The sequence below is a fragment of the Thermothelomyces heterothallicus genome, assembly GCF_042370625.1.
Source record: "Thermothelomyces heterothallicus CBS 202.75 unplaced genomic scaffold P884_scaffold_28, whole genome shotgun sequence".
In the NCBI taxonomy this organism is placed as follows: domain Eukaryota; kingdom Fungi; phylum Ascomycota; class Sordariomycetes; order Sordariales; family Chaetomiaceae; genus Thermothelomyces; species Thermothelomyces heterothallicus.
In genome coordinates, this window is record NW_027192589.1 from 12414 (window position 1) to 37097 (window position 24684).

Genomic DNA, 24684 nt, shown 5'->3' on the forward strand with positions numbered 1-24684 from the left:
AAATTATTCGGGAACACCCTCCATGGCCTGTACGTACTGTATGGTAAGTTAAGTGACAGGATCCACCGGGCAGGTACACTACTGTACGAGTTCTTTCCTAGTAACTAATCAGAACTGCTTCTGGCGCCCAGACAGAGAGCGCCCATTCAAAGCAGCACCTGCTCCACAGCAGCTGCCAGCGCCCGGAGGGCCTCCTCACCCCCGCATCAACCTCGCGCCAAATTGCCCAACCGGGCCCCTCACCTCCAAAATTTCAGCACCACACACCACACTGCAACCCAAACAGGGCAAGCTGCAAACGGGAAACCCAGCTCGCGACCCGGCATGGGAGCACCCCGTCAGCACCTCTCTCAAAGCACCACAAAACCGAACGACCAAATCTAATCTCTAGGTGTTGGCCGGAATCAAATTTACAAAATATATAAGAAAAAAGGAAAAGGTTAGGGAAGGGGGGAGAAGAGAGAGACAAACCAGGTCCCGAAAATGGCATCCAGCCAACACGTCCTCCTCTCGCCCGCCGAGCTCGCCTACCTACACACCTCGCTCTCCCTGACCCCGCCCATCCGCCCGGACGGCCGGTCCCCGACCCAGTTTCGCCCCCTCGTCGCCGAGACCGGCATCCTCCCCGGCACCAACGGCAGCGCGAGGATATGCTTCGCCGACGGCACCGAGGCCATCGTCGGCGTGAAGGCCGAGGTCGAACGGACTGCGCAACGGCCGGGCGACGAGACCGTCTTCCTCGAGGAGGGCGGCGCCGGCGGGGATGGGGATGATGACGACGACGGCGGCGAGGAGCGGGAGGGGGGAGAGGAGGATGGTAGGAAAGGAACGGGGGTAGACAGGAGGAAAGGCGAGGCGTCGTGGGTGGAGATGACGGTTGAGATTCCCGGGCTGAGGGATGACGACTCCGGGACGACCTTCTTGTCGGCCCTGTTGAGCGAGGCGCTGCTCGCGGACGGCGAGTTCGTCAAGAAGCTGTGGATCAACAGGCGGTTTCATTGGAAGCTATACCTCGATGTAGGTTTTTTTTTTTTTTTTTTCCTTTTTTCCTGTCTCCCCTTCTTGACTGTCGTGGTTTTCCCCGACACGGGCGATGCCACGGCAAATCACGACAAATCACAGATGGCTAACTCGACATCATCCCAGATCATCCTCATCTCCCCACCCCTCTCCTACCCCCTCCCGCTCCTCTCCCTCACAACCCACCTGGCCCTCCTCTCCACCCGCCTCCCGCGCCTCAAATCCGAGGGCGATGAGGACCCTTTCTTCGACGACGACTGGGCCGCAGCGCCCTATCTCTTCCCACGGTCGACCTCATCCACCACCGCCGCCAAACAGACAGTCACCGCGACCCGGCCCCCCATAACCCTCCTAGTAATGGCCGTCGGCAACAACATCATCTTCGACCCGTCCAAGGAGGAGCTCGCGGTCGCCGACGTGGCCTTGGCCGTATCCGTCACCAGCAGCAGCAGCGGCGGCGGCGGCGGTCGTCAAGGGAGGGACAACGAGGACGCCGCTGGTGCGGACATGGACGTAGACGGCGGCGCCGCGGGGGGCAGGAACCTACGGCTGCTGTCCATCCGGACGATCGACCCGCCGTCGAGGCTGACGCCGCCGGGCGTGCCCAACGCGGCGAACGCGGCGTACGGGGCCGCGGCCCCGGGCACGCAGAAGATGCTGGAGGCGCGGACCGCCGAGACGGAGGCGGTCGAGGGCGTGTGGAAGCCCCCGCGCGGGGGCGCCAAGAGGATGGTGCTCGGGGCGCTGGTGCAGAAGGTGCTCGAGCGGGGCGGGGTGGTAGACGAGGTGTTGGATGCCTTGGAGGGGGTTGAGTTGGGGTAAGGAAAAAAGGGAAAAGAAGAAAAAAAGGTGTGTGTGCAGTGAGTTTGGGGGTTGTTTTGGTTGGGAGGTGAAAGAGAGGGGATCTCCGATGCTTTTCTTCTTGCTTCTTCTTTTCTTTTTACTGTTCCCCCCCCCCCCCCCCCCCCCCCCCCCCCCCCCCCCCCCCCCCCCCCCCCCCCCCCCTTCTCTCCAACCTCAACCGCCCGCCTCAAGTTCCCATCCATTTTCCCCACCCGCCGTCCCGAACCGTCTATTGTACAATCGTCGCGCCTTCGTACGTATGTTATGTATACAGCCATCATGATGATAATTTAAAAGATACCCAGCCATTTCCCCTTGGTCTTCTCGACCACCGCCTTCCTCTCCTCCTCTGTCAGCCGCTTCACCTCCGAGCCCTTCGGCCCGTCAACACCACCCTCTCCGGCGTCCCCGTGCCCGCTAGCGTCGACCGGAGCTTCTTCGACCGGGGCGGCGGCCTCGACCTCCTTTTGCGCCGCATCGCTGCCGCCGCCGTCTTCAGCAGTCCTGATCTTGGCCATCGGCTGGTTGAAGAGGCCCATCTCGTCGGGCAGCCCGTGGGCCTTGCGGTAGGCGGCGCGCTTGGCCACGTCCTCGACGTTGCGGCGGCGCTTCTCGTTGATGCGCTCCGCCTTGTGCGCCTCGTGCAGCCGCAGCACCTCGATCAGCACGCGCACCGAGCTGATCGGGTGGTACAGGTACTCGGACGCCGGCGGGAGCATGTCGGCGAAGGGGGACGTCCTTTGGAACGAGAGGGCGAACGTGTAGATGGCCAGCCCCGTGAGTGTGCCCTGTTGTTGTTTTTTTTTTTTTTTGTTTCCCGTGGTTAGAGGAGTTTTTTTTTTTTTTTCGTTTTAGAATGGGTGGGAAGGAAGGAAGGAAGGAAGAAGGAAACTTTGGGGCCGGGTAATGAGGGAGGGCAACGTACGACGGTGATGACGACGTGGATCCAGCGGCTATGCAGGAACCAGTGGGCGAACGTGTTTGGCGGCGGCGGCAGGCCCGGGTAGTCGCGGGAGGCTTGCGCGCTGGCCTCCTCGAAGCTGAGGTCGCCGCCGTAGTGGCGCGGGATGCTCTTCTTTGGCAGGCGGGAGCCGTGCGAGGGGGGATTGAAGCGCTCCGGCTTGGCGAGCACCCGCTGGCCGGACGGGGCGCCGGCGCTGCTGCTGCTGCTGCTGCTGCTCCTGGCGAGCCGCAGGAATACGCGGCTCCGGGTCGAGACCGAGGCCGGAGCCGAGGCCGCCGGAGCCGCCCGGCGCCATATCAGGCCGGTCTGCGGGAGGAGGAAGCGGGGTATGATGGGTGCTGCTGGTGCCGGCGTCATGACTACTATAACTAACTGCCGCCGCGCGTGTCTGCGCAAATTTCGAGTGAGCGAGGAATGAATTCGGATTGAGATAATCCGTAGTGTACGAGCGAGGTCCCTCGAAACGAGGGGAGGCACAAAGATTCTTTGTCTCCTCTCTCCTCCCTCTTTTTCTTTTTTTTTCTTGCTTATCCCCGGTTCCTCTCGGCGACAGAAATGCAACTCTGTTTTTCTGGGACCCGATCGGGGGTCCCTCGGCGTTGGTGCAACAAGGCAATTCGCAGGGTTGCGGACGTTGCGGTGCGGCTCAATCAGGCGATAATGCGAGTGGTTAGAAAATTCGCGTGCGTCAAGTTGCTGCAAGTTTCTGCTGCTATCCAATTCCGGCTAGCGTTTCTCTTCTGCTGCGCAGTACTCCGTAGCTCGCGGTACTCGGCCAAGGCGCGTCTTTCGGTTGCCCGGGGGGGGGCGCGCGCCAAAGGTAAACGACAAGTCCGGACGACAGTGCCGGTCGCTCCCGAATTTGCCCGGGGCGACTGACTAACAGTCGAAACATGATTGGCACAAGTTAGAAAATAGGTGGGTCATTTTTCCACGGATTACCATGGCTCGCTCGTTGGATGATCAAGGCTTGGCAGTGGTCATCGATGCAAAAAATCCGGCGCGGCGATTGCAGCAAACTAACACCTCGTTCCGAAATTTTTCTTGAACTCTTTCCTACTTCCCTTCACATCCGACTTTGGCTCGCAATATCTGCTCTTCCTCACCAACACCGACTCCTCCCAGACACTCAATCCGCTTACTACCCCAACCGTCAAGATGGGCTTCTCTGCTGGTAGGTGCTTTGCAACTGATGTGTTGCTTCCGCTCCCCCGATCCCGCAGTTCGGCCACTTCCGAATGCCTTCCGTCGCATGGCTTCTCGGAGCCATTGGCATCTCAAACCCGGCCCGCTCTCTCCTGAAGACGTCCATGCCTCTTGGAGGCTGGCCCGACTCCTCGCAACTCCTCAATAAATCCGCTGCTGTCGCCCTGCAGAGGCCTGCGTCACTTCAGCTGTCTGGGGCCCTGCGTTATTTCTCGGGCGCAAGCTGGCTGAAGGTCGGCAAGTGACACGCAGCCGCCGATGCGTTGCGCAGCAGGCTGAGCAGGTCGAGCGTTGCGGAAAACACGTTTCCAACAAAGAGTTCTGGCAGTGAATTGATAGCTAACCTCAACCCCCCCCCCTTCTCTTTCACAGGTGACGCCAAGAAGGGTGCCAACCTCTTCAAGACGCGCTGCGAGCAGTGCCACACCGTTGACGCCAACGGCGGCAACAAGATCGGCCCCGCGCTCCACGGCCTGTTCGGTCGCAAGACCGGCTCCGTCGAGGGCTACGCCTACACCGACGCCAACAAGCAGAAGGGCATCACCTGGAACGAGGAGACTCTGGTATGTCATTTCCTCTCCACGGCTATGTGTGTGTGTGTGTGTGTGTGTGTGTGTGTGTAGCCGCTAACGCTCTTCCAGTTCGCCTACCTCGAGAACCCCAAGAAGTACATCCCCGGCACCAAGATGGCCTTCGGTGGTCTGAAGAAGGAGAAGGACAGGAACGACCTCATCACGTATGTCACACTCCACCGAACGCCCTGTCAGATCTTGCACGTAGACTAACGCATACTTCCCCCCCGACCAGCTACCTCAAGGAGGCCACCGCCTAAGTTTTCCGGTTGTTGTAATCGGGGTTTAGGCGTCCCTTGTACTACCATTTACTCGATTTCTTGCTTAAAAAGCCAAACCCTCGACAAAAGCACGGGGTTGCCGGTTCCGGTTGCGGACACGGTTGCGAGAAGGACGGGGAGTTGGTCCGTTGTTGCTACTATGACCTTTTTTTGCATTAGACGGGACGGCTCTTGTACAGCACTAGCAACTATCTGCTGCCATTTGTACCATAGAGGGAGGACGACGACATGTTCACTAGACGAGACGGGCTTGGGCGAATGTAGCCTGATTGATGAAAGATTAATCTCCTACTCTTCATAGCGCCTCGGCTCCTTTCTTTCTCCACTGTGCCCATTCCCATTATGCCGTCTCGCTTTGTTGACCGATTCGACCTGATGTGAGAGGATGACGGGGACAAGATGCTTTCGAAAGACACAAAGAGATGCCGAGACTCCGAACGCCGAAACGGTCCCCTTGGCCAACTTGGACAGGGAGCAAATGTTCTCTCTCTTCTAACGCCGACCCAACCTTCTTTTACTGACCCTCTAGCATATACTTGTCCGCATCCTTGACACTGGGCTTGACCTCGGTGAGGGCCTTTTCCCAGTCCTCCATCGTGATAACGGGCTCGACAGCCGCTGCCGTCCCCGCCGCACCCGCACCCGCGCCCGCGCCCGCGGGCCCCCGCTTCCGCACCAGGTACGCCCTCTCCAGGCACGCCTGCGCGGCCGCCTGCATCAGGTTGCCGAGATCGGCACCCGAAAAGCCCGTGCAGCGCACGTCGCGGGCCACCTTCTCCAGGACGGCCTCGTCCGTGCCGATCGGTGCCGCGGCGCCACCGGGGGGGGCGGAGGAAGCGTCGGGCATGTCCACGTCCCCTGCCGCCGTGGCCGCCGCCGCCTTCGCCTTGGCCGTCGTCTCCTTCCTCGCCTCGGCCACCGTGTTCCGGTACAGCGTGCGGAGGATGTCGACGCGGTCGTCGGGGGAGGGAAGGCCGACGTAGATGCTGGTGCCCAGGCGGCCGGGGCGGCGGATGGCCTCGTCGATGATGTCGGGCCGGTTGGTGGCGCCGATGACGTAGATGCCGGAGCGGTCGCCGACGCCGTCGAGCTCGGTGAGCAGGGTGTTGACGACGCGGGCGCTGGCGTCCGAGAGCGAGTCGTCGCGCTTGGGCACGAGCGCGTCCATCTCGTCGAAGAAGAGGATGCAGGGGGCCGACGACTTGGCGCGCGCGAACAGCTGGCGCACCGCCCGCTCCGACTCGCCCACGTACTTGTTGAGCAGCTCGGGCCCCTTGATGGAGATGAAGTTGGCCTTGGACTCGTTGGCGACCGCCTTGGCCACCAGCGTCTTGCCGCAGCCCGGCGGGCCCCAGAGGAGGATGCCGGCGGCCGGCTTGATGCCCACCGCGCCGAAGAGGTCCGGGTTCTTGATGGGCCCGATGATGGACATCTCGAGCTTCTTGCGCACGTCCTCGAGCGCGCCCACGTGCGACCAGGTCGTGTCGGGGATCGTGCTGAAGCCCTCGCGCTTCGACGCCGGCTGGACCCGCGAGACGGCCGCTCGGAACTGCGCCATGGTGATGCGGCTCTCCTCCCACGGCGCCGCCCGGTGCTCCTGGAGGAGGATCCAGTCGCGCTGCCGCTCCGAGGCGCTGCTGAGGTAGTCGGGCGCGCTCTGCGCGCGGGCCTTTTGGAGGAGGTCCTCGAGCTTGCTGCGGCAGCTTCCCGAGACCGCCGCCTTGACGACGTATTGGAGGTCGCTGCCGACGTAGCCGGGCGTGAGCTTGGCCAGCTCCTTGAAGTCGACGTCGTCTGCCAGGCTGAGGTCGCGCGTCAGCGACCGGAGGATGTGCTCGCGCGCCTTCTCGCTGGGCATGCCCATGTCGATCTCGGCGCTGAAGCGGCGGCGGATGGCCGGGTCCAGGAAGTCGGGCCGGTTCGTGGCGGCCAGTACGACGACGTTCTTCCCCAGCGGCGTCTGCTGCTTGATGCGGTCCATGCCGTTCATGATCTCGGCGACTATGCGGCTCTCCATTCCCTTGTTTGCGCTCTCGCGCCTGCCCGCTATGGAATCGATCTCGTCGAAGAAGACCAGGCAGGGAGCGAGGCGGATCGCCTCGTCAAAGACGTCGCGGATGTTCTTCTCGGACTCGCCCGACGTCCCGCCCACGATGGACGGCGCGGAAACGGGGATGAAGGCGACCCCTATGCTGCCGGCGACGGCGTGCGCGAGGGTCGTCTTGCCGCAGCCGGAGGGACCGTGGAGCAGGACGCCGTTGTCGTATCGGTAACCCATCTTCTCGCAAGCCTCCCCGGCGCAGAGCGGAAACCAGACCTCGTCCAGCAGGCGGTCGAGGGTGTCGTCGACGCCGGCAATGTCCAGGATGGAAACGCCGGTTGGGGGGCTCCTGTCCACCTCCTTGGGGGCGCTCTTCCTCTTCTTGGGCCGCGGCTCGCCGTTAGGCTGCCTGTCCCCGGCAGCGGTAGGAGTGTCCATGCCAGCTACAGCAGCGGCGGCCTCGGGCTGTGGTGGTGGTTGCGCCCCGGGCGTTGTAGCGGGAGTCTCGGCAGGCGTTGTGGTAGCTCCTGTGCCGGCGGCTTTCTGGCTGGCAAACCCCCAGGATTTGGCGATTTGGCGGTTGAGCAGGTTCTGATCGCGTTCCGCCTTGGCCGCCTTTATCCTTTCCTGCTCGTGAGCCTCTAGAAGGTCGTCCGAGTCTTCCTGCTCGTCGGCCTTGGTCTGCTCCCTTCGTATCGCCAGCACCCGCTCGATCGAATCCTCCAGGGGCCGCTTCTTTTGGCGGGCGAGGCTTGAATTGGATCGCTTGATGCTCTCGTAGACCGATCCGACCGTGAGCCGGGGCTTACGCCCGTCCTCCCCCTCCTCTTCCAGTTTGAGCACTATTTGGTAGACGTCGCGGTCTAGCCCCAGTCTCATGTTGAAACCTTGCCGTCGTGACATGCCTTCTGCGACAATCCAAATCTTGTTATCACGAAAAAAAAAAAAGAGTAAAATAAATATCAAGTGGAAAAAAAACGAGAGGCAGTTGACAGACAGAAAGAACTCAAAAAAGTTCCCCAAGTCGTTAGACTGTCAACCCTCTCGAAGAGCTGTCCAGAGGTATGTCCAGTCCGGCAGCGGCCGACATGTGCTTTTCTGCTCATCGTAAAACCGATTGATGAAGCGAGTGGGATGCGGAAAGAAAAAAACTTGAGTCGGGCGTACCGCAGCGGTACACAGTGCCGGTGAAATCCTCTATTGCGAAACCAACCACTGGTAGCCGACAACGAGCCGGCCTATGTCATCAGAAATGCAAACATTGAGCTTCTCTTATTAGAATAGTGCAAGAGTATTTCGTAATTGGACTTTAATTCTGTGACTTTCTTATATCGATCGTTCTCCATGGCGATGAAGGGGTATATCGTTCTTCTTCAAGCCGGTCACAGTTATGTCATCGCTGGCCGTACTGTGTAGCAACCAATGAGAAGCCGAGATGGAAGTTATGAAAATCTCGGACGGATAGCTTGAATGGAAAAGATACAGGAGATGGATAGGATACACTAATTGAGTATCAGAGATGCTAAGAATTTATGGAATCATTTTGAGAAAGAGTGGAAGCGATAGTACGGAAACAAGAAGCGGAAGGTACAAAGACGGGAAAATTGACATCTCGAACCCTAACCCCCAATGTAATGGTTTGTAGTGTGTAAGTCGTATCCAAATCTGGAAAGAGAGAAAGAGAGGCTTCAATGATGAATCTCGGAAACTGCCCTCGGGACTTTTTCGCTGAGCTTGACCGCCGATCCTTCTCTTTCTTCCTACTCCAACATCTCCACCCTCGCCCAGTCCAACATTCTCATCATTTCCCCCGCGGACGCCCTTTTTCTCGGATCAGTTTCGGCCATCCGCCTCAGCAAGCCAACCCTGTGGTCGACATCGACCCTCTTTGCCAGGTTGTGCACAAAGATGGTGGTGTCACATTCCCCTCCGCCCCGACTTGCCATTGCCCTGTCCAGCAAGCAATGTCAGCCATTCTTCACGCATTACGGTAACTAGGCCGCCATAGAAACCTCAGACGCATGAGAGCAATGCCGTCCTCCCAAATCCGTCACAGGTGAGGTCCAGTATCGATGCTAGAAAAAGGAAAGATAAAACAATAGAATGATCAATGGACGGGACGAAAAAAAAAAAAGGGGGGGGGGGGAGGGATGTGGGGGCAAAACCAGAAAAAACATACCAGATCCCATTCAGATCCAGCACCCACAGCGCCGTGACATACAGCGCCCACACGTCCGACTTGTGCGACTGCCGCTGCCACCGCAGCCGCCGCCGCGGCCGCCCACTGCCCACGTCGCCGCTCGGGAACAGCTCAGGCGCCATGAAGGCCGTGGTGCCGCAGACCGCGCCCGCGTCGATGCGGGACTCGTGCTCGCACAGGCCGAAGTCGCCCAGGCGGAAGTGGAAGGGAAACGGGGAGGCGCCGGTGCCCCTATCCCAGTCGCTGTCCCAATCGTCGCCGCCGCTGTCTTTGTCGCAGCCGCCGTAGCCGGGGGACAGGACGAAAAATATGTTGTCGGGCTTCACGTCGCGGTGCACGTAGCCCCGTACGGAGAGGTAGTCGAGGGCCTTGAGCATCTGGCAGAGGACGTGCTTGGCGAGGACGGGGCGAGGATGGGCCAGTCCTTCGGCTAGGGACGCGAGGTTGCCGTCCATGAGGTTCAGGACGATCTCGACGTGCGAGGTGCCCCAGCCCTCAGAGCCAAAAGTGCGGATGATATGAGGCTAATCAGGCCGGGGGGAAGGGGAAGTGCTGTTTAGTTGCTGCAAGGTGACTATATCCCAAGGTGACGGGACAAAACTCACATGATTGAGCGTGGGAAGAATGCTGCCCTCTCCTCTCCGGGCCAGAGTCATCGCTAGGTCCCAGGAGCCGTTCGGCGGGACCAAGACTTTGACTGCATAGAGACGACCTGTGGCCCTGTCACAAACCTTGTATACCGTGCCGAAGCAACCGCTTCCGAGCTCACTGAGCAAGCGATACCGCATTTCGAAGAGCATCCCTCTTTCTCACTCTGTTCTCAACAGGCACAGCTGACGGGATCTTTAAGCACACCTGACACCTTCTCCGCCCCTTTCATATATATATATATATATATATATTTATCCTGTCCGTCACGTCCGCAACCCCCAAGCCCGGGGAAGGGCCCGTCACAGAACCATCTCGACGCCCCCATTTTATTCTTCCATACTTTACTGCGTTCCCCTCCGAGGTGCCGCTCCCATTGTATGCCCCAAGAAGGAGAAGGAAATGCGCCAGATTCTTCGAACTCGGACCACCAGGCGGCCATGGGACAAAGAGACACTCGATATGACACACGCCACTGATCCCACAACGGGCCTGCCTACATCTCGTATTGTTTACCTTTCCCTTTCCCTCATGTTCTCCCCGGCCGCTCACTGTCTCAGCCTCGTGCTCCGGGCCGCCATCCGCGGGATCCGCTTCTGCTCCAATAGGAACCACAGCCGGTTCAGCGGACGCGGCAGTGGAGGGCGCTCCTTTGTGGCTGCGCTTTGTCGTTCAGACGTGGCGTTGCCCTGACTCCCAGACGAGGGCGGAACAAGCCCGGTCTAATCGAGTAGTATCTACAGCCGTCGAAACAAGGCTAGGCGCGCGAATTGACTTTTCGACATTGCATGACCCACGCGTGGATATCTGTGTTTCTGAAGACAAGTGCGGATCAGGAATACTCTTTGGACAATGCCGATGATCTGCCCACGCCTATATGACAGATGATGACAGAGATTCTCCCATGACCTTGTTTGTCATGGAGTGTTTGTCTTCAACCCGCTCGCTATTCTATCACTTGCTAGTCACCCCGAATGTATTGATGCCCCTGACTCCCGCCGCAGCCTCGGTAAGCAAGATGCTTCATGAACAGAAGAAACAAACCAACGCCCCTTCCCTTTGAATGTCCCGTTCAAGAGGGAAGAATGATGCACTGACAAAACCATACACAGCCAATGGATGCACCGTCCGCCTTGCCGTATACATTCTTTATCCCTCAGTCCGCCGAATCGGTGAAGTAAAGGGGGTCAAGTGGGCCTCAACAGCCAAGGGCGGTAGACGCTAACAAGTGAGACTTGAGTATACACAATTCAGAAAACGATTTTTTTTTTTTTTTAAAAAAAAGGGGGGGGGGGTTGGGATTACTGGTCCCAGCCCTTGATGCGCTTCTTCAGAAACTCAAACGACGAGAAGAAGACGGCATTGACGGCGCACGACCGTCCCATGGATACGCCGAGGCCGCGGTACATGTTGCGCTGGAAGAAGCGAATCTTGACGGGCTCGACCTTCTCGCCCTTGGAGTACATCAGGGAGTTGCGCTGGTAGATCGACTTGGCCGAGTCGACGGGGTCTGGAGGCACAGGACAGACATGTTAGCCATGCATGTCCGTCTCGGGGAGGAGGTAACATTCCTCGAGGGTGTTAGCTTACATATCAACGCCCAGGAAACGATGCCGCACAGGCCCCCGGCCACAACGACGACGAACGGATTAGAATGGGCGCCGTCGCCCCCGAAAGTGGTCAGGAGCTGCTTGCTGCTTTCGTACGTCATGAAGTAGGTTGCCGTGCCGAGCGTGTCGCGCACTACAAGAGACAAGAAGAGTCAGTCATCTCGCCGGATATTGTTGATACCAACGAAACTAGAGAGGAAAAAAGGAGAGTAAAAAGAAGAAAAAGAAAAGAAAAAAAAAGGGGGACCGCGCTTACTCAGATGTAACCGAAATCCCGTGTACAAACCGCCGAAACCCCTGTGCTTGATGATGTTCCCCAGCGTCTTGAGCGTTCCCTTGTTCTGGTAGCTCGCTGCGATCGCGTGGCTTCCCGGCTTTGGATAGTTCTTCTTGTCCGCCAGCAGAACGGACACCTGGGCGCTGAGCTTGGTCAACTCGAACGGGCCTGGCAGCGAGAGTGTCAGTACGCAGATCGCCCGATCCGGCCCCTCTCCGCTGCCAAACTCACAGGCTATGACCGTTATGCAAGACCCGGCCGTCGCGCCGGCCGCGCCAAACGTCGCCACGGACCAGAAGCTCGGCAAGCTCCCCGGCGAGCTGACGTGGGCCATGACGTCGACGCCCACATTCCGCTTGACCCAGTCGCAGTAGGCGTGCTTGGACCGCTGGTAGATGGAGAAGGAGACGGTCCGCACCAGCGTGATGCTGGCCATGGGCGCCGTGACGCCGCGGAAGAAGCCCCGAAACTTCTCCGTGCTGTACGTGTGCTTGACGCAGTCGAGGAAACCGGCGTACCGGTACGTCTGCATGCGCGTCTTGACACTGTCGAGCGGGAAGGTGGTTAAGGTGGAAAGCACGCTGGATGCCGAGGCTGCCACCTCGACGCGGTAGCGCTTGACAAGGCGCTGGTAGCTCGATATGGCATTGACATCGCTGGATGCGGGAGCGCTGGAGGGCGCAGAAGACTCGCGGCTCAGGGCGGCCGCTGCCGCAGCTGCCGTCGCCAGTCGCGGATCCGGAGAGATGTCCTCATCGAGGTTTCTGTTTGTGTGGCGCTGTTCCCTCAGGTTCCTGTCACGTTTTTGCGGCTCTTGCTGCTGCTGCTGCTGCTGACCGTCATGCTGCTGCGATGAGGATGAAGGAGGCATGATGGGAAATGGAGGGCGGCGGCCGTGAGCTGGACCATCTTGTAGGAGGATGGGGCGATGGCGGTCGTCGTCGGCGGCGGCGGACTGTAGCTCAGCAGGCATGCTATCTCAATGGATTGTATTTTCTTTTTCCCCCGTTGTCTTGGCGGCTAAGTTCTTTCCCTCTCCGCTCCCCGTCTCGCTTCCTCGAATGCGAATATTCGTCTCGTCTTATCGAAGTGCGGCAAGGCGCCTCTCACGGAGCAGCCGTCAGCCAGCAGACGGTGGTCTCGGGGGTCCAGCCGAGACCAAAGTCCTCAGCGGAACGGTCGCGAAAGGGCCTGTGCCAGCGGGTGAGGGTCCATAAGAACCCCCGCCGGTCTGGTCGGAGATGGTACCCTTGTCGCTCTCTTCGGTCGGTGGGAGCTCGGTTGCGGCGTCAATGAGGTCCAAACGACGGGGATAGGAGTTGGGGGGCCCGAAAGCAACAAAGGGCTCGAAGAGATGGGATGTAGTTGTAGTAGAGGGGCAGGCGTTGATATGCATGCCCTTGCCCGCAGTGATCGGGCGTCAATTGGTTGGATCGACGGGCGAAGGGGGGGTGATAGGGTGAGCCCGTTTGTTGTGCAAGGACAATTGCAGCAGGGAGGAGGTTGCGAGCGGTGTTGTGAAGGATGCGCGACGGCGTAGCTCGATTGCGGGGTCACGACACCAAGCAGCTTCTCATGTTCGTCTTCGTCGCCGGGGGTTGCTGGTGTCGGTCAAAAGCCACAGGTCTAAGCTCGGCAGCGCACAAGCTGCTAGCTGCTCCACCATGCCCGGGGCCCTTTTTTAACACGGGGCCGACCTCGGCAGGTCCCTGATTTCTCGTGCCCCGACTCTCGCTATCAATTAAAGGAGCAAAAACAATGCACCGGACGCAAGACACTGTATTTTCTGTCGATGGAAGCTACAAGAGAACATCTAGCACTGTGTGCCGCAGTGGTGTGAAGCGGACTTGCTGGCTGGCTTCGTGACTGGCTACGACGGCTTCAATCCGGTGAGAAGTCAACCGGCGCGGTAACGTCATTGCTGCAGCATCACTAGCCAGATTGAGGAGAGCTTCCTGCGGTGGGGTGGAGGCCAGAACAACCCACAGCCGGCTTGTGATTTCGTACACTCACGAGACTACCGCGTCGTATCAAGAATCCCATGATACAGATGATCTACACTCATTCAATGACCAGGCGGGGGGAGGGGGGCAAGCTTCAAAGGCAATGCCTGGAAATGATTCTCCAAAATGCGCAGGCGAGTGAGGTGTAGTTACTGTAATCCGTACTCTGAACTCCGTACAGTACGTAGATACACTATTAGCGCAAGTCCCCAGTTTCCATCCCTTGCACTAATCCGCGGTCCAACCGCAAGAGCTGCACTACGATGACGCCCCACCGCTGCAGCCCGTCCGAACCCCTTAACATCGGCCTTCCAGTAGTTACCCGACAGGCTGGCCAACCGCACACCAATGGATCTGCGGGCGGTCGGAACCAAGGACCCTCAGATTCGTGGCCCGAAGCTCCTTTATAGACTCCTTTATAGATTTCATAATCGACTTTCAATCGAAGTTATCCAAGTTCCTCGGGTTGGCTAGCTGTCGGCGTTTGCTGGAACCCAGAGCGCGTCTTGCCTGCCGACAAGGGAGAAACGGTGCCCTCAGCCGAAAAGAGCTCGGCTCACGCAGGCGTCAGCCGCCGCGCAAGGGGCTGTCGTGCTGAATGAAACTCGGTTGTGCCACCTACGAGGGGACCGGGCAAGCTTCCGTTGGCTGGCGGGGCACGGCATTGAATAGGTCGGCGTGCCGACAATCGGCAAGTAGCCCGGCAGACGGGAACCCCGGTGACCTCTTTCTGGGTAGGCATGCCCACACACCAGGTATGGGGAGTTCACCGCAAACATAACCCCATCGTATCATTGAGCATAGCAATAGTCCGCTCAAAATGCTCATACTCTGTCCCCTTGATGACATCGGGATCCCTGTTTCCGGCGGCTCACGTTAGCATACACATACAAGAAAAAAATATATATAACGAGTTGTTAAAAAAGAAAAAGAATAAATCGGTAATAAGATATAGGACAGACCAGCAGGAGACGCGATAAAAGCGGAAAAAAAAAAAAGGAAACCGAATATAAAGACAAAACCACAAAGCCCAGAAACGAGAAAAAAAAAAAAAAAAACTCACTTCTTCTTGGCCTCTTTCCTGTTCTTTTCCGCCTCGTCATGCCGCACCCGCATCCGCCACGCCGTCCTGCTCGCCTCGCGCGCCCGCTCCCAGTGCACGCGGCACAGGTTCTTGAGGATGCGGTGCTCGAGCCCGCGCTGCTGGGCGGCGGCATTGAGGAACCAGACGGTCCGCCGCACCCGCTCGGCGTCGAACGTGCCCCGCGGGTCGCGGAACCCCTCGCGCAGCTTCGCCGTGAGCGTCGACCGCGACGGCTGAGAGAACTGCACCGCCCTCAGGCCCGCCCGGAGGAGGCGCCGGTAGGCGTGCAGGAGCTCTGTCGTGGCGGGGGCGGCAGCAGCGGCGGCGGCCGCCATTGTCCATGTCCTGGTTTGTTGGGTTGTTGAGGAAGGAATTGTGCAAATGTTGGCTGTTCGCGGTTCCTGGCATCAAGATCAGATCTCCAAGATATTGCCCCAGATTCGAGGCCGCTTCTTGAGCTTGATGCTTGGTGCACGGACCACGCGATGACCACCTGCTCGCACCCTCCCTGCCCCTTCCTTTACATCAGTACGAGAACGCCCGTTTGACCAACACGATTGCGACGGGAAGATGACAACGGAATCGAGAATTTTTTTTCTTTTTGTCATGAGCCCGCAGAATTCAAATCGTACCTTATATGTTCTATGCTTGCAAGCCTGTACAAAGTTAGAGAACCAACGCAATTTCAAAGGGGTTTATTTGACCGTTCCGACGCGAATAAGCCGCTTGCTGGTACATGCTTGCTACGCCCCAGCCAAGGCATCATCTCTATGTGACCGAATTAAGATCCCCTAGCCCAGAAGACGGGAAAAAAAGAAGAGAAAAGGAAGAAGCAAAAAGAAGAAGAAAAAAGAGGAAAAGGAACAGGTAGGTCCCGATAACATTCCGCCCAGCGACATACATCCGCGCCATCTATATGCACCCCGTGCTACCCAAACCCAAAATCACGAAGTCCCAACACACGATTCCAGGTAAAGTCGCATCTAGATATCCTTCCAAAGCGACACCGCTCTAGTCCTCCCTTTGTTGCACAGGCGCATACCCGCCGGAACTCCCCTCTCCGTTGCCGCCCCGTCCGATGATCCTAGAGAACCAACCGCCCAGGCCTCCGTTCCTACCTTCAGCAGAGGCCCTAGTGGGGGCCGTCCTGGATTTCCCATCAGCCTCGACATCAACAGGCGGCTCAATGTTCAGCCCGGGAATAACCGCGCTCGCAGCGTGCCTGCTCCTCGCTCCAGCCACGGCATCAAGTGGGGGCACGGGCGACTCCGGACGCAGCAGCGCGTCCGACTCGGCGCGCATGGCCGGGGTGGAGGACGAAACAGGGGTGCCGAGGGCGCGGGTCGAGTCGCCAAAGAGAGCGTCCATGTCCTCGAGGCGAACGCCGCATGTTTCGGGGTAGAGGAAGTACACTAGAGCCTGCTGTTAGGACTACATACGATTGAACGGGCGGGAGGGGCGGAAACATACCAACTACGAAACTAAGCGCGCAGAAAAAGGCATGCACGAGATACAAGCGCCAGGCAATCAACTCCTGCAGGATGGGCGTCATCTCTCCCACCAGCCAGTTGAAGGCCCAGTTGGTGGCTGTCGACAAGCTGGCACCCTTGGAGCGGATCTTGAGAGGCAGAATCTCGGGCGGGTAAAGCCAGGGAACGGGGCCCCACGAGTAGCCAAACGCTGCGTTGTAGATGACGACCAGAATGACGACCAGCTTGGGCGTCAAGGAGATGTCAAGGTACTGGACGTACGCGATCAACGAGAGAGACAGGCACATGGCAATAGCGCCGGACAGCAGGATGGGCCGCCGACCCCAGCGGTCCACAATGTACCACGGCGGAATGGTCGACAGGACATAGGTGATGCCGTTAATGCCGGCCATCAGCACGGCGGCTTGGCCGATCCAGCCGGCCCGCTCAAAAAGGTAAGGGGCGTAGTACGAGATGACATTGATGCCGTTCAGCTGAGCCAGAGCCTGCGCCGACATGGCAATGAAGACGCGGCGGCTGTACCGCTTGAACATCTCGCCGTAGGTGCGCTCGCCCTCCTGTCGCTGCAGGAGAACGTTCATCTTGATGTCGCGGAACTCGTCCCGAGCACGGGGGTTGTGGATGTCACCGCCGCCATAGAGGTTGGCGATAACGACGATGCCCTCCTCGTCGTGGTCGTTGTCCAGAAGCCATCTGCCAAAGTTTGGTTAGCATGCGCGAGAGCGAGCGAGCGAGCGAGCGAGCGAGAGAGAGAGAGAGACCGGGTGGTGGTACGGATACACACCTAGGAGACTCGACGATGATCAAGCTTCCCAAACCGAGCAGGCCGCCCATTATACACTGCATCAGCAAGGGCAGACGCCAGGACAAGTGGCCCTTGATGAACATGCAGAAGTAGTCGACCCAAACGGAGGTGGCATATCCGGTAATATTTCCCGTGAACTCGATGCACGCGAGGTGGCCACGGTTATGGGGAGGCGAGATCTCAGACTGGTAGACGGGTACGATGGTCGACAGCATGCCGACGCCCAGACCGGCCAGGACTCTTCCCGCCAACATCATTGGCATGTTCACCGCGAAGCTCTGTAGGGCACCGCCGACGAAGAACACGCAGGACCCGTAGAAGATGGTCTTTCGACGTCCAATGATGTCGCCAATCCGACCAACCATGAGGGAGGATATTAGAGCGCCGATCTCGAGGATCGCGACCATGGTCGCGATCTGCACCGGTGTCGGGTCATGAAAATACTTGCGAAAATACTCGCCGCTGTGAAGACGCCTTGGTTAGCCAGCATTCTAGGGTGCTGACTGGGAGGGATTCAGAGGAATCGAGCTTACACGATGATACCTGACATAACACCCTGGTCATATCCGAAAAGGAATACTCCTAATGATACAAAAATCGAAGTGAAATAACTGTGGCAAAGATCAGCATCCCTGAGCAATTCGACGCGCTCGAAGCAACGAACAGTAACGGCTTGCCCGTCAGGCCGTGGATGGAACTCGTGCCGCCCGTCATGATTGCGGCTAGTAGGCGCTCCGCCCTGGGTGCCTTGCGGTTGCCAACGGTCGGGACTTGGATCGCCTCTTTGCTGATGGCGTCAATGTGCTGTGATGCAGACCGGCTGCTCCCTGGAGACGACGGCTCGCTGTACCGGACCCGCTTGGAGGAGCGGCCGTGATGCCTCTTCTTGAGGGACCCGGCGAACGCGTCGTCACCGAGTGTCTGTGTTGCCCGCTGGCGAAGCGGATCGTCGTCGGCGAGCTGCTCGGCAATGTCTCCCGTATCTGTCCACGAACTGTCGTCCTCCTCAGACTCCGAGTAGCCGGGTTCGTCGACGGGGTGGCCGTAGCCGTGGGATGAACCGAGGAGCCTGGATGTCTGTTCTCGATCGTGGCCCGGGTGTTGTCGTTGGTTGTGACCGGGCAGTGTGCGGAGGGGAATGTTGGAGGGAAGACGGGCCGGATTGGGGACGGGAATCTTGGTGGTTATGGGGCTGTTTGGCAGCAGCCCGCGTCCGCGTGGAGTGCAGATGCACGATTGTTGATGCCGTGGGAGTGGGGAGGGGAATCGTGGGGCGTTTTCCGAGCTCGACGGGATTCGCTGGCGAGGGACTCATCCGGTCAGCTGTCACGAGGGTTACCGTGCAAAAGTGTCGGGTATCCTCCGGGTCTCAGGCCTCGAGCGGCGGTGCAGAAGAATGGTTGGGAGTTTGGGAGAAGTTTGGCGTCAGAGGACCGCCCCCGGCCGCCTCGCAGCCCGCCAGCGACGCGGAACCCCCCTGTCTGCCAAGCCGCTAACCCACCTCGCCAGGACCCCGGACCCACATCCAACTTTGTTCCTCCTGTTGTCTTCCACAGCCTACCCGAGTATGACCGCAAGCCAGCGCACATCACTGCAAATCCCTACGGAAACTCGGCAAGGCGGCAATTTGATGACGGATAAACTGCGGTTCTTACTCCCCCTTTTCAGGGGCTCACGGGACTGAACATCATGCGCGTTTGCGTGTGGGATTCGCCCGACGAGGAGTCCGGTCATCTGAGCAAAACCGAAACTGCCTGGGAGAGCCCGACACGCGAGCAAACATGGTTCACGGTTTGGAAGCACCTCCGCCACACAGTAACTACATACACAAATACCTTTATCCGGCATTCCATCTTTATAGACACTGTGATAGTTTCCTAGTACGAATAGGTAAGTAACCAGTGAGTCTAACTCCTAGTGTAACAACAGATTGGCCTAGCGATCCTGGCCACGTCTCCCGTCATTTTGACAAAGTGCAGATGTGTCGACCGCGTGTATCTCATTACCGATTCAAGAGAAGCAATGCAGCAACAACATGCCATGTGAAAGATTCAAACAACCACCGCCTTTCCACGGTGAACAGTGATGAGAAGGGAACTTGAGTCTTATTAACCTCACTAGGCAAAACGTTTCAATGCCTTGCCTTGCGCTCTAACAAGCTGTGCCGCTTCCAAGCTGTCGCAGCCGGATCTAGCGACCGATTTAGTCCTCTCCGGTTGCGACCGGACACAGTACGTAATGAACACTGTGGAGTGTTCCTCCTTTGTTTTAGGTCTTGCCACGCGGATGGCCATGGGTTCCACCATCCCGGTGCACCGTTCGAGCATGAATCGCCGCCGGCTTGGTGTCGGTGGGCACCGTGGGGCCGACTCCGCCGACGGTGGCCCGCAGCGGGCGCCTTGCCGCCTTCTTGCTCCCCACCTCCGCCCCTCGGAATATTTGATTTTGCAGTACCGGAGCTTGTTACCTGACCGTCACGGAATCGATTGGAACTGTCTTGCGTAATATGGTTCGTTCCGGATGGTGACGAGTCTTGTCCCACCTGGCGAATGCGAGCCTGGGTCGCAATAGCTCATGTGAAGTTACAAGTTGGCGCAAGATGGAAAGTCCGCCGAATACTCCCGAAATGGCCCATGTAATGAGCCTGGAAATATCCCTTTCTTCAACGGATTACGCGCAGCGGACTCGTACTGCGGGAAGTTGAAGCATGGCGGAGGGTAGGTTTGTGTGTGTGTGTGTGTGTGAGTGAGTGAGTGAGTGAGACAACTGGCACCTCCAGCTCGCTAACGACCCACATTGGGAAAGGCCGGCGCGACAGGCCAACCAGATCTTCCTACCTTTGGCGCCTTTTGAGAAACAGGTGCTGCGCAGCATTCTACCTGCACGCGCTTGCCGACAACCAGAAATCTGCATTCTCTACACTCCGTTATAGACGAACCCTGCGATGGGTGTGGTCGAATACCAGGAAACTCTTTGCAAGATCTCCACGGCAATCTTGTTCACCCACCAATAACCGTCTTAGGAACCCATCCAAGACAGAGTGTCGCAGCTGAAACCGATTGCATCCCTTGTCACGGCACCCCGCCGGCCTGCACCGCCCCATCAAAAAGCATAGCCAACGAGCAATGGGAAGCGCCGCGTACCTGATTGTGTAATCCGTACTCCGTAGTTTAATTGGTAGACTCCTGTCGAGGACCGTCAGCACCACTCCGCAACGGCTTGAGTACTAGTGTACTGCGTATAGTATTGCCCAGATCGGTCTTCGGAGATCTCACGCTAATAGGGAAGAAACCGTTGCATGGAAAATGCTACCGTTCCAGCTAAGTAAAGCGAAACTTGGTTGGCTCGAGTTTCGCCGTCACACTGTCCTCTCGTAAGAGACTTGGGCTGGATACAGAATGGGAAAGGTGCCTCCGCCTTGAGCCAATCACCTTCTCAGATTGAAGATTTTGTGGATCGATTTTTTCCGTGCCACGCCAAAACGGGGCGCCGTCTTGGTTCCTGCCGCAAGTAAACTCGAGGAGGCAGCTCCCGGCCTTGGACCAGGCATTGGGTTTATATTGCCGAGCCGACCAAAACCCCCAGCCCGCGCTCATTCTTCATCACCACAGCAAGCACAACGCCACCGCCCGCTTCGAGAAACGAGCCGATCGCACTCAATTGTCGTCGAGAACCGTGTCGCATGCGCGGGAATCGTCAGACGGTCGACAAGGAGTGTTGCGCAGGGTACAGAGCCGTCTAAAGGAGGTGGAATCAGCTTTTGCGCGCAAGCAGGGCGAGCGTCACTGGGCAACGCTGTGTGTCGGCTGCATCAGAGCCAAGCTCGAATCCCCACCCGCCAACCACCGCATATCCTGGCCAGCGCTGCGCGTGTCGAATGGTCGGTGAAGGCCGCGAAGGGCGAGATTCAACGGGAGACGAGAGAAGAAGAAAAAAAGAAACAAGAAAACGAACACTCTTTTGAGATACAACAACGTTGCATTCGATTTTTTTTTTCTCTTCCTCCTGAACGCACATATTGTCGTTGGTAACTCGGCCGCATCACTCGAACGGAACGCATAGCACCAAACGGCCGCGGCGTCACCCTGCACAATGGGTTCAACAAAGTTTGGCAACTTTGATGTGGGCAACACCAGCTGCATCGGAGAGGATTGCATGAGGCTGACCACGCCGTGGGAATAGGAGTTCTGTCGAGACACGACGCTCCCCGTCTGCAATGTGAGTGCCCCCCCGAAGAGAGGACCCATCCCTGCTCAAAGCATGTTTGCTCGGGGCACGTTTGCTCACCCATCTCTCTGCAGCTTCTATCACGCGATAAGCATGATCAGTCGGGACCATGGGGGGGCTGCCAGCTGAAGGGCATTTCATTGTCCAATGACCGGCACCTGGGCAATCTCGGTTTGTGACCCGCCACAATACTGTTCGATCTCTGAAGACTGACAATCCCAGGCTCGATACTACTGGCCGGCGTTGCGATTGTTGTCAGCGTCTGGCTGCTGTATCGCTCAGAAAGGAAACGGGCAGCTGTCGGAAGGAGGTTGGTGACTCTGAATATGTATCGCGCTGCCCTGATCTAACCGCCGTGGTAGGGAAATGCAAGCGTTCCTCCTGGGCTACATACTGATTTCAATATGTGAGATCTTCTCGGTGGGAGATTTCCCCCTCAATTCTGACGTGCGAATGGTATGTAAGGATGTCGATGGACCAGGAAAGTTCTGTACTGATTGATTCGAATCACAGGCCTTCAGCGCCATTCACATTGGAGCCATTGCCGCAACCACATGGATCCTCTTTCTCAACGGCATTGTCGGCTACCAGCTGATGGATGACGGGACACCGCTCTCCATCGGGCTGTTCTTCGTCTCGTCTCTCGTCTTCCTTATCGGCGTCGGTTATATTGCCCTCGACACCGGATTCTCCTTTACCGGGTACTGGGACTCGAGCTACTCCCTTCCGAACAGGAACATTGCGCTCTACGTGCTGTACCTGCTCATTCCCCTCCTGTGGATTGTCCTCTTCTTCGTGCTGGAGAGCATTCTTGTGCTCAAGGTGCTCGGCGAGATCAGGCCGATGATGTTCCTCGTTTCGGCGGCAGTTGCTTTTGCTGCCGGTCAGGTCTTTAATTTCGTCGTCAGCCCATACATCTGCGATGGCACCTCTGGCGCGATCGACGGGGCGCTCTTCCAAACCCTGTTCACTCTAGTATCGGTGGTTCTGGTGTGGTTCTTCTGGTCCAGCATCACCGAGGACGATTGGCCAATGGATCCGGTCCATCCGTACCCATGAACGCTGTTATCGAGATACCCGCGTCTTTCGGCGTACCACGCGGCAGGCGGCAAGGAGCATCGGAGTTTAGCGGTTGGATGTTTCACGACACTCTTTTTTGTGATACCTTGATTTTTTTCTTTTTTTTTTATCTATTTAAATTTTTGGCGGCGGTTGCTTTGCTTGGCGGATTCTCGGCGTCCATTGCGAATCGAATGCAAGAGAACAAGGAGGGGGAAAAAACAACCTACTCAACAAACAGGATACGGTGAAGGGCGGTATGTGGCTAATACACGGTGCGAGCAGGCACATTGACATATGGTGACCGGCGGAAATACGCGGCGGTCTCGACAGGAGGTTGGCCTGATGGTCGCTGAAAGCAAAGGCGAGAACAGAAACAATGCCGGGTCGCGCTTTCAGCGTGGGAAGCTGTGAAAAAGGAGAGGATGAAGTAATGGTGGGAGGGGGAGGGAACGACTGCCGGAGTTGGGACTAGGTACCCGAGAGATTGCCTGCTGTCTGTAACAGCATGTATCACGGGAGGGTTAGAATATGCTTGGCGTTCTTGTATACCCGAGAGACGATGCCTCAATTTAATGACGAATACTGTATTTTAAAAGGTCGGCGCGTGTTGGCTATGCCGCGATTATCATACATGTTAAGTTTAGCAGCCCAGCAGAGCAGTCCAACTTGTTCAATCCCAACAGCTCAAGCCGTGATCCAAGAAGTACGAAGTAGCATGCATCCAATCTAACCCCGACAAGAAGGTCATCCCGTGAGATAGGCTTCCTAGCTTATTCCTCCAGCATCCAGCACCAATATAGCTGACTCCCTGAAACGTAGGGCCCCCTCCCTTAGATCGACTCTAGAATAAATCTGGACGCCAATTTAAGAAAGGAGGGAAAGTAGGCCAAAAGGGAAAAAAAAATCATTAGCATGATTCTCTTGCTCTCAATCCACTTCCCGTTAACCACCTCATCCGTCCGTATCTTCCCTCAAGGCGCGCCGCCCAGCCCCGTTAGAGCAAGCCTTCAGGAGGAGGAGGAGGAGGAGGAGGAGGAGGCGCGTGGGGCCCGCAAGCCCAACTTTCTCAGGTGCACCCTCGGGAAGACGCCGGCGACGATGAGGGCCTCGGCCACGAGCACGGCCCAGAGGCGGATGCGCAGCACGCTCTCGGTGTAGTCGGTCTCGACGGCGGCCGCGACGGTGGCCAGGAGCAGGAGCAGGGCCGCGTAGCCGGCCCAGCGGTGGTACTTCCACAGCCGCTTGGCGGGGTCCTCGCCGCCGTAGAGGGCGGGCACGGCCCAGATGGTGAGGCCGAAGAGGTACTGGAGGAGGAGCAGGGCGAGGGTGATGACGCCCAGGTAGGCGTGGGGCGAGTGGAAGTGGGCGAGGTGGTTGGTGGCCTTGTTGATCTCGATGATGGTCGTCCCCGCGACGAAGAGGGACAGGGAGAGGATGTGCTGTTGGACGGTGTTTGGGGGGGGGGGAGGGGGGGGAGGGTTACGTGTCAGCGAATTGGTGAACATGATGATGCAGCAGATCGCGCGAGGTCTTACGCCTTGCGAGGGGATGCTCAGGAGGACTTACCATTCGGAAATGGGCGCGCTGGCCCAGGAGCTTGGTATGTGGAGTGTTGGTCGGCTGAAGAATCAGAATTGCCTGAATCACGGTGTAGACGCCCAAGGATTGTAGAAGAGGGTGGGGAGACACGAGCGGGAGGGTCGGGTTGGTGAAGACGGAGGCCCAGATGATGGCGAGGAGGAGCAGTGCACCAGCCTGGGCCAGCTTGCCCGTGCCTAGCAGAAACGATGAGCTCTTTCGAACGGCGACATGGACAGTATTGCAAGTCGCAGCTTACCGAGGAAGAGGTTGTAAATCATCGGGGCGTCGGGTCTCTGGATTGCGTCGCCTGGCCTGCCGAGCAGAGGTTCGCTTTCGGTCGGTGCAGGAGCGTCGCCGTGGGTTGGCGAAGTAGACTCTGCAGAGGCCATCTTGATGCGCTATCGGACGTTCGGATCTGATGCAGGTCCCCGGTAGTCGAAAGAGGTGGCGGTCGTTGAAAGCTCGGGAGAAGCTGAGTGTAAAAAGATCGTACAGGAGACCACTGAAAACGATGGCGCAAGCTGCGGGGAAGTTGCAGCTATTTGAAGCAGTCCCCCCCTGGAGGTGAGCTCCGGGCTGCCTGTGTCAACCGAAAAAGAAGCCGGCGTACAGATTGAGAAGAGAAAACAGATCAAAAGTATATATAATTCCCGCTTGGTGCAGTGGAGGTAGGAGACAGAACAACTTTTTTTTCGTGACGCTAAATATCTATTCTCGCCAAATAACTGTTCTCTGCTGTTGGGTGTGGTGTTGATGGTGCAGCTATGACC

At 57.9% G+C, this 24684-nt stretch overlaps 10 protein-coding genes across 10 annotated transcripts; 3 read left to right on the plus strand and 7 right to left on the minus strand.

Moving 5' to 3' along the window:
- Positions 1–221: 221 nt before the first annotated feature.
- Positions 222–1842, plus strand: P884DRAFT_294454 (ribosomal protein S5 domain 2-type protein; the record flags this gene model as incomplete). The annotated part of the gene is made up of 2 exons (XM_069444282.1): positions 222–1017; positions 1147–1842. The coding sequence occupies exons 1-2, from the start codon at positions 484–486 to the stop codon at positions 1840–1842; spliced, it is 1230 nt and encodes a 409-aa protein (XP_069294420.1). The 5' UTR covers positions 222–483.
- Positions 1843–2078: 236 nt separating this feature from the next.
- On the minus strand, positions 2079–3555 carry P884DRAFT_230482 (uncharacterized protein). The gene is made up of 2 exons (XM_069439790.1): positions 2789–3555; positions 2079–2651 (listed from the first exon to the last, which is right to left on the minus strand). The coding sequence occupies exons 1-2, from the start codon at positions 3182–3184 to the stop codon at positions 2154–2156; spliced, it is 894 nt and encodes a 297-aa protein (XP_069294421.1). The 5' UTR covers positions 3185–3555; the 3' UTR covers positions 2079–2153.
- Positions 3556–3770: 215 nt separating this feature from the next.
- P884DRAFT_71320 (cytochrome c-like domain-containing protein) lies at positions 3771–4922 on the plus strand. Its single transcript, XM_069446039.1, has 3 exons — positions 3771–4001; positions 4406–4596; positions 4675–4922. Exons 1-3 carry the CDS (start codon positions 3986–3988, stop codon positions 4816–4818), a joined length of 351 nt encoding a protein of 116 aa, XP_069294422.1. The 5' UTR covers positions 3771–3985; the 3' UTR covers positions 4819–4922.
- Positions 4923–5400: 478 nt separating this feature from the next.
- Positions 5401–7806, minus strand: P884DRAFT_209472 (P-loop containing nucleoside triphosphate hydrolase protein; the record flags this gene model as incomplete). Its single annotated transcript, XM_069438939.1, has 1 exon — positions 5401–7806. The coding sequence occupies one exon, from the start codon at positions 7804–7806 to the stop codon at positions 5401–5403; it is 2406 nt and encodes an 801-aa protein (XP_069294423.1).
- A 1428-nt stretch (positions 7807–9234) lies between these two features.
- On the minus strand, positions 9235–9783 carry P884DRAFT_185413 (kinase-like domain-containing protein; the record flags this gene model as incomplete). The annotated part of the gene is made up of 3 exons (XM_069437351.1): positions 9235–9358; positions 9425–9651; positions 9733–9783. Coding segments are annotated over 3 exons (402 nt in total), but the record flags the coding sequence as incomplete, so codon positions are not given.
- A 1293-nt stretch (positions 9784–11076) lies between these two features.
- P884DRAFT_209224 (mitochondrial carrier domain-containing protein) lies at positions 11077–12533 on the minus strand (the record flags this gene model as incomplete). Its single annotated transcript, XM_069438926.1, has 4 exons — positions 11077–11285; positions 11366–11518; positions 11642–11830; positions 11894–12533. 4 exons carry the CDS (start codon positions 12531–12533, stop codon positions 11077–11079), a joined length of 1191 nt encoding a protein of 396 aa, XP_069294425.1.
- A 1898-nt stretch (positions 12534–14431) lies between these two features.
- P884DRAFT_209189 (uncharacterized protein) lies at positions 14432–15084 on the minus strand (the record flags this gene model as incomplete). Its single annotated transcript, XM_069438922.1, has 2 exons — positions 14432–14522; positions 14729–15084. 2 exons carry the CDS (start codon positions 15082–15084, stop codon positions 14432–14434), a joined length of 447 nt encoding a protein of 148 aa, XP_069294426.1.
- A 275-nt stretch (positions 15085–15359) lies between these two features.
- On the minus strand, positions 15360–18633 carry P884DRAFT_287376 (uncharacterized protein; the record flags this gene model as incomplete). Its single annotated transcript, XM_069443875.1, has 6 exons — positions 15360–16161; positions 16220–16932; positions 17024–17506; positions 17578–17655; positions 17709–18236; positions 18542–18633. 6 exons carry the CDS (start codon positions 18631–18633, stop codon positions 15761–15763), a joined length of 2295 nt encoding a protein of 764 aa, XP_069294427.1. The 3' UTR covers positions 15360–15760.
- A 2328-nt stretch (positions 18634–20961) lies between these two features.
- On the plus strand, positions 20962–22398 carry P884DRAFT_71408 (chitin synthase III catalytic subunit). Its single transcript, XM_069446040.1, has 6 exons — positions 20962–21166; positions 21227–21262; positions 21346–21442; positions 21494–21581; positions 21634–21727; positions 21785–22398. The coding sequence occupies exons 1-6, from the start codon at positions 21137–21139 to the stop codon at positions 22328–22330; spliced, it is 891 nt and encodes a 296-aa protein (XP_069294428.1). The 5' UTR covers positions 20962–21136; the 3' UTR covers positions 22331–22398.
- Positions 22399–22949: 551 nt separating this feature from the next.
- Positions 22950–24660, minus strand: P884DRAFT_230503 (eukaryotic cytochrome b561-domain-containing protein). The gene is made up of 3 exons (XM_069439791.1): positions 24171–24660; positions 23900–24108; positions 22950–23772 (listed from the first exon to the last, which is right to left on the minus strand). The coding sequence occupies exons 1-3, from the start codon at positions 24301–24303 to the stop codon at positions 23341–23343; spliced, it is 774 nt and encodes a 257-aa protein (XP_069294429.1). The 5' UTR covers positions 24304–24660; the 3' UTR covers positions 22950–23340.
- Between the last annotated feature and the right edge of the window lie 24 nt (positions 24661–24684).

Excerpts from the sequence above, each read along its gene's own strand:
- P884DRAFT_230482 (XM_069439790.1), bottom strand. The coding sequence starts at position 3,184 with ATGACGCCGGCACCAGCAGCACCCATCATACCCCGCTTCCTCCTCCCG. Across the intron at positions 2,652-2,788 it reads TCCACGTCGTCATCACCGTC|GGCACACTCACGGGGCTGGC; the intron begins GTACGTTGCCCT and ends AAACAACAACAG.
- P884DRAFT_71320 (XM_069446039.1), top strand. Across the intron at positions 4,597-4,674 it reads CCTGGAACGAGGAGACTCTG|TTCGCCTACCTCGAGAACCC; the intron begins GTATGTCATTTC and ends ACGCTCTTCCAG.
- P884DRAFT_230503 (XM_069439791.1), bottom strand. The coding sequence starts at position 24,303 with ATGGCCTCTGCAGAGTCTACTTCGCCAACCCACGGCGACGCTCCTGCA. Across the intron at positions 24,109-24,170 it reads GATTTACAACCTCTTCCTCG|GCACGGGCAAGCTGGCCCAG; the intron begins GTAAGCTGCGAC and ends CGTTTCTGCTAG. Across the intron at positions 23,773-23,899 it reads AGCGCGCCCATTTCCGAATG|CACATCCTCTCCCTGTCCCT; the intron begins GTAAGTCCTCCT and ends ACCGTCCAACAG.
- P884DRAFT_71408 (XM_069446040.1), top strand. The coding sequence starts at position 21,137 with ATGGGTTCAACAAAGTTTGGCAACTTTGAT. Across the intron at positions 21,167-21,226 it reads CAAAGTTTGGCAACTTTGAT|GAGTTCTGTCGAGACACGAC; the intron begins GTGGGCAACACC and ends CCGTGGGAATAG. Across the intron at positions 21,443-21,493 it reads CCGGCACCTGGGCAATCTCG|GCTCGATACTACTGGCCGGC; the intron begins GTTTGTGACCCG and ends TGACAATCCCAG.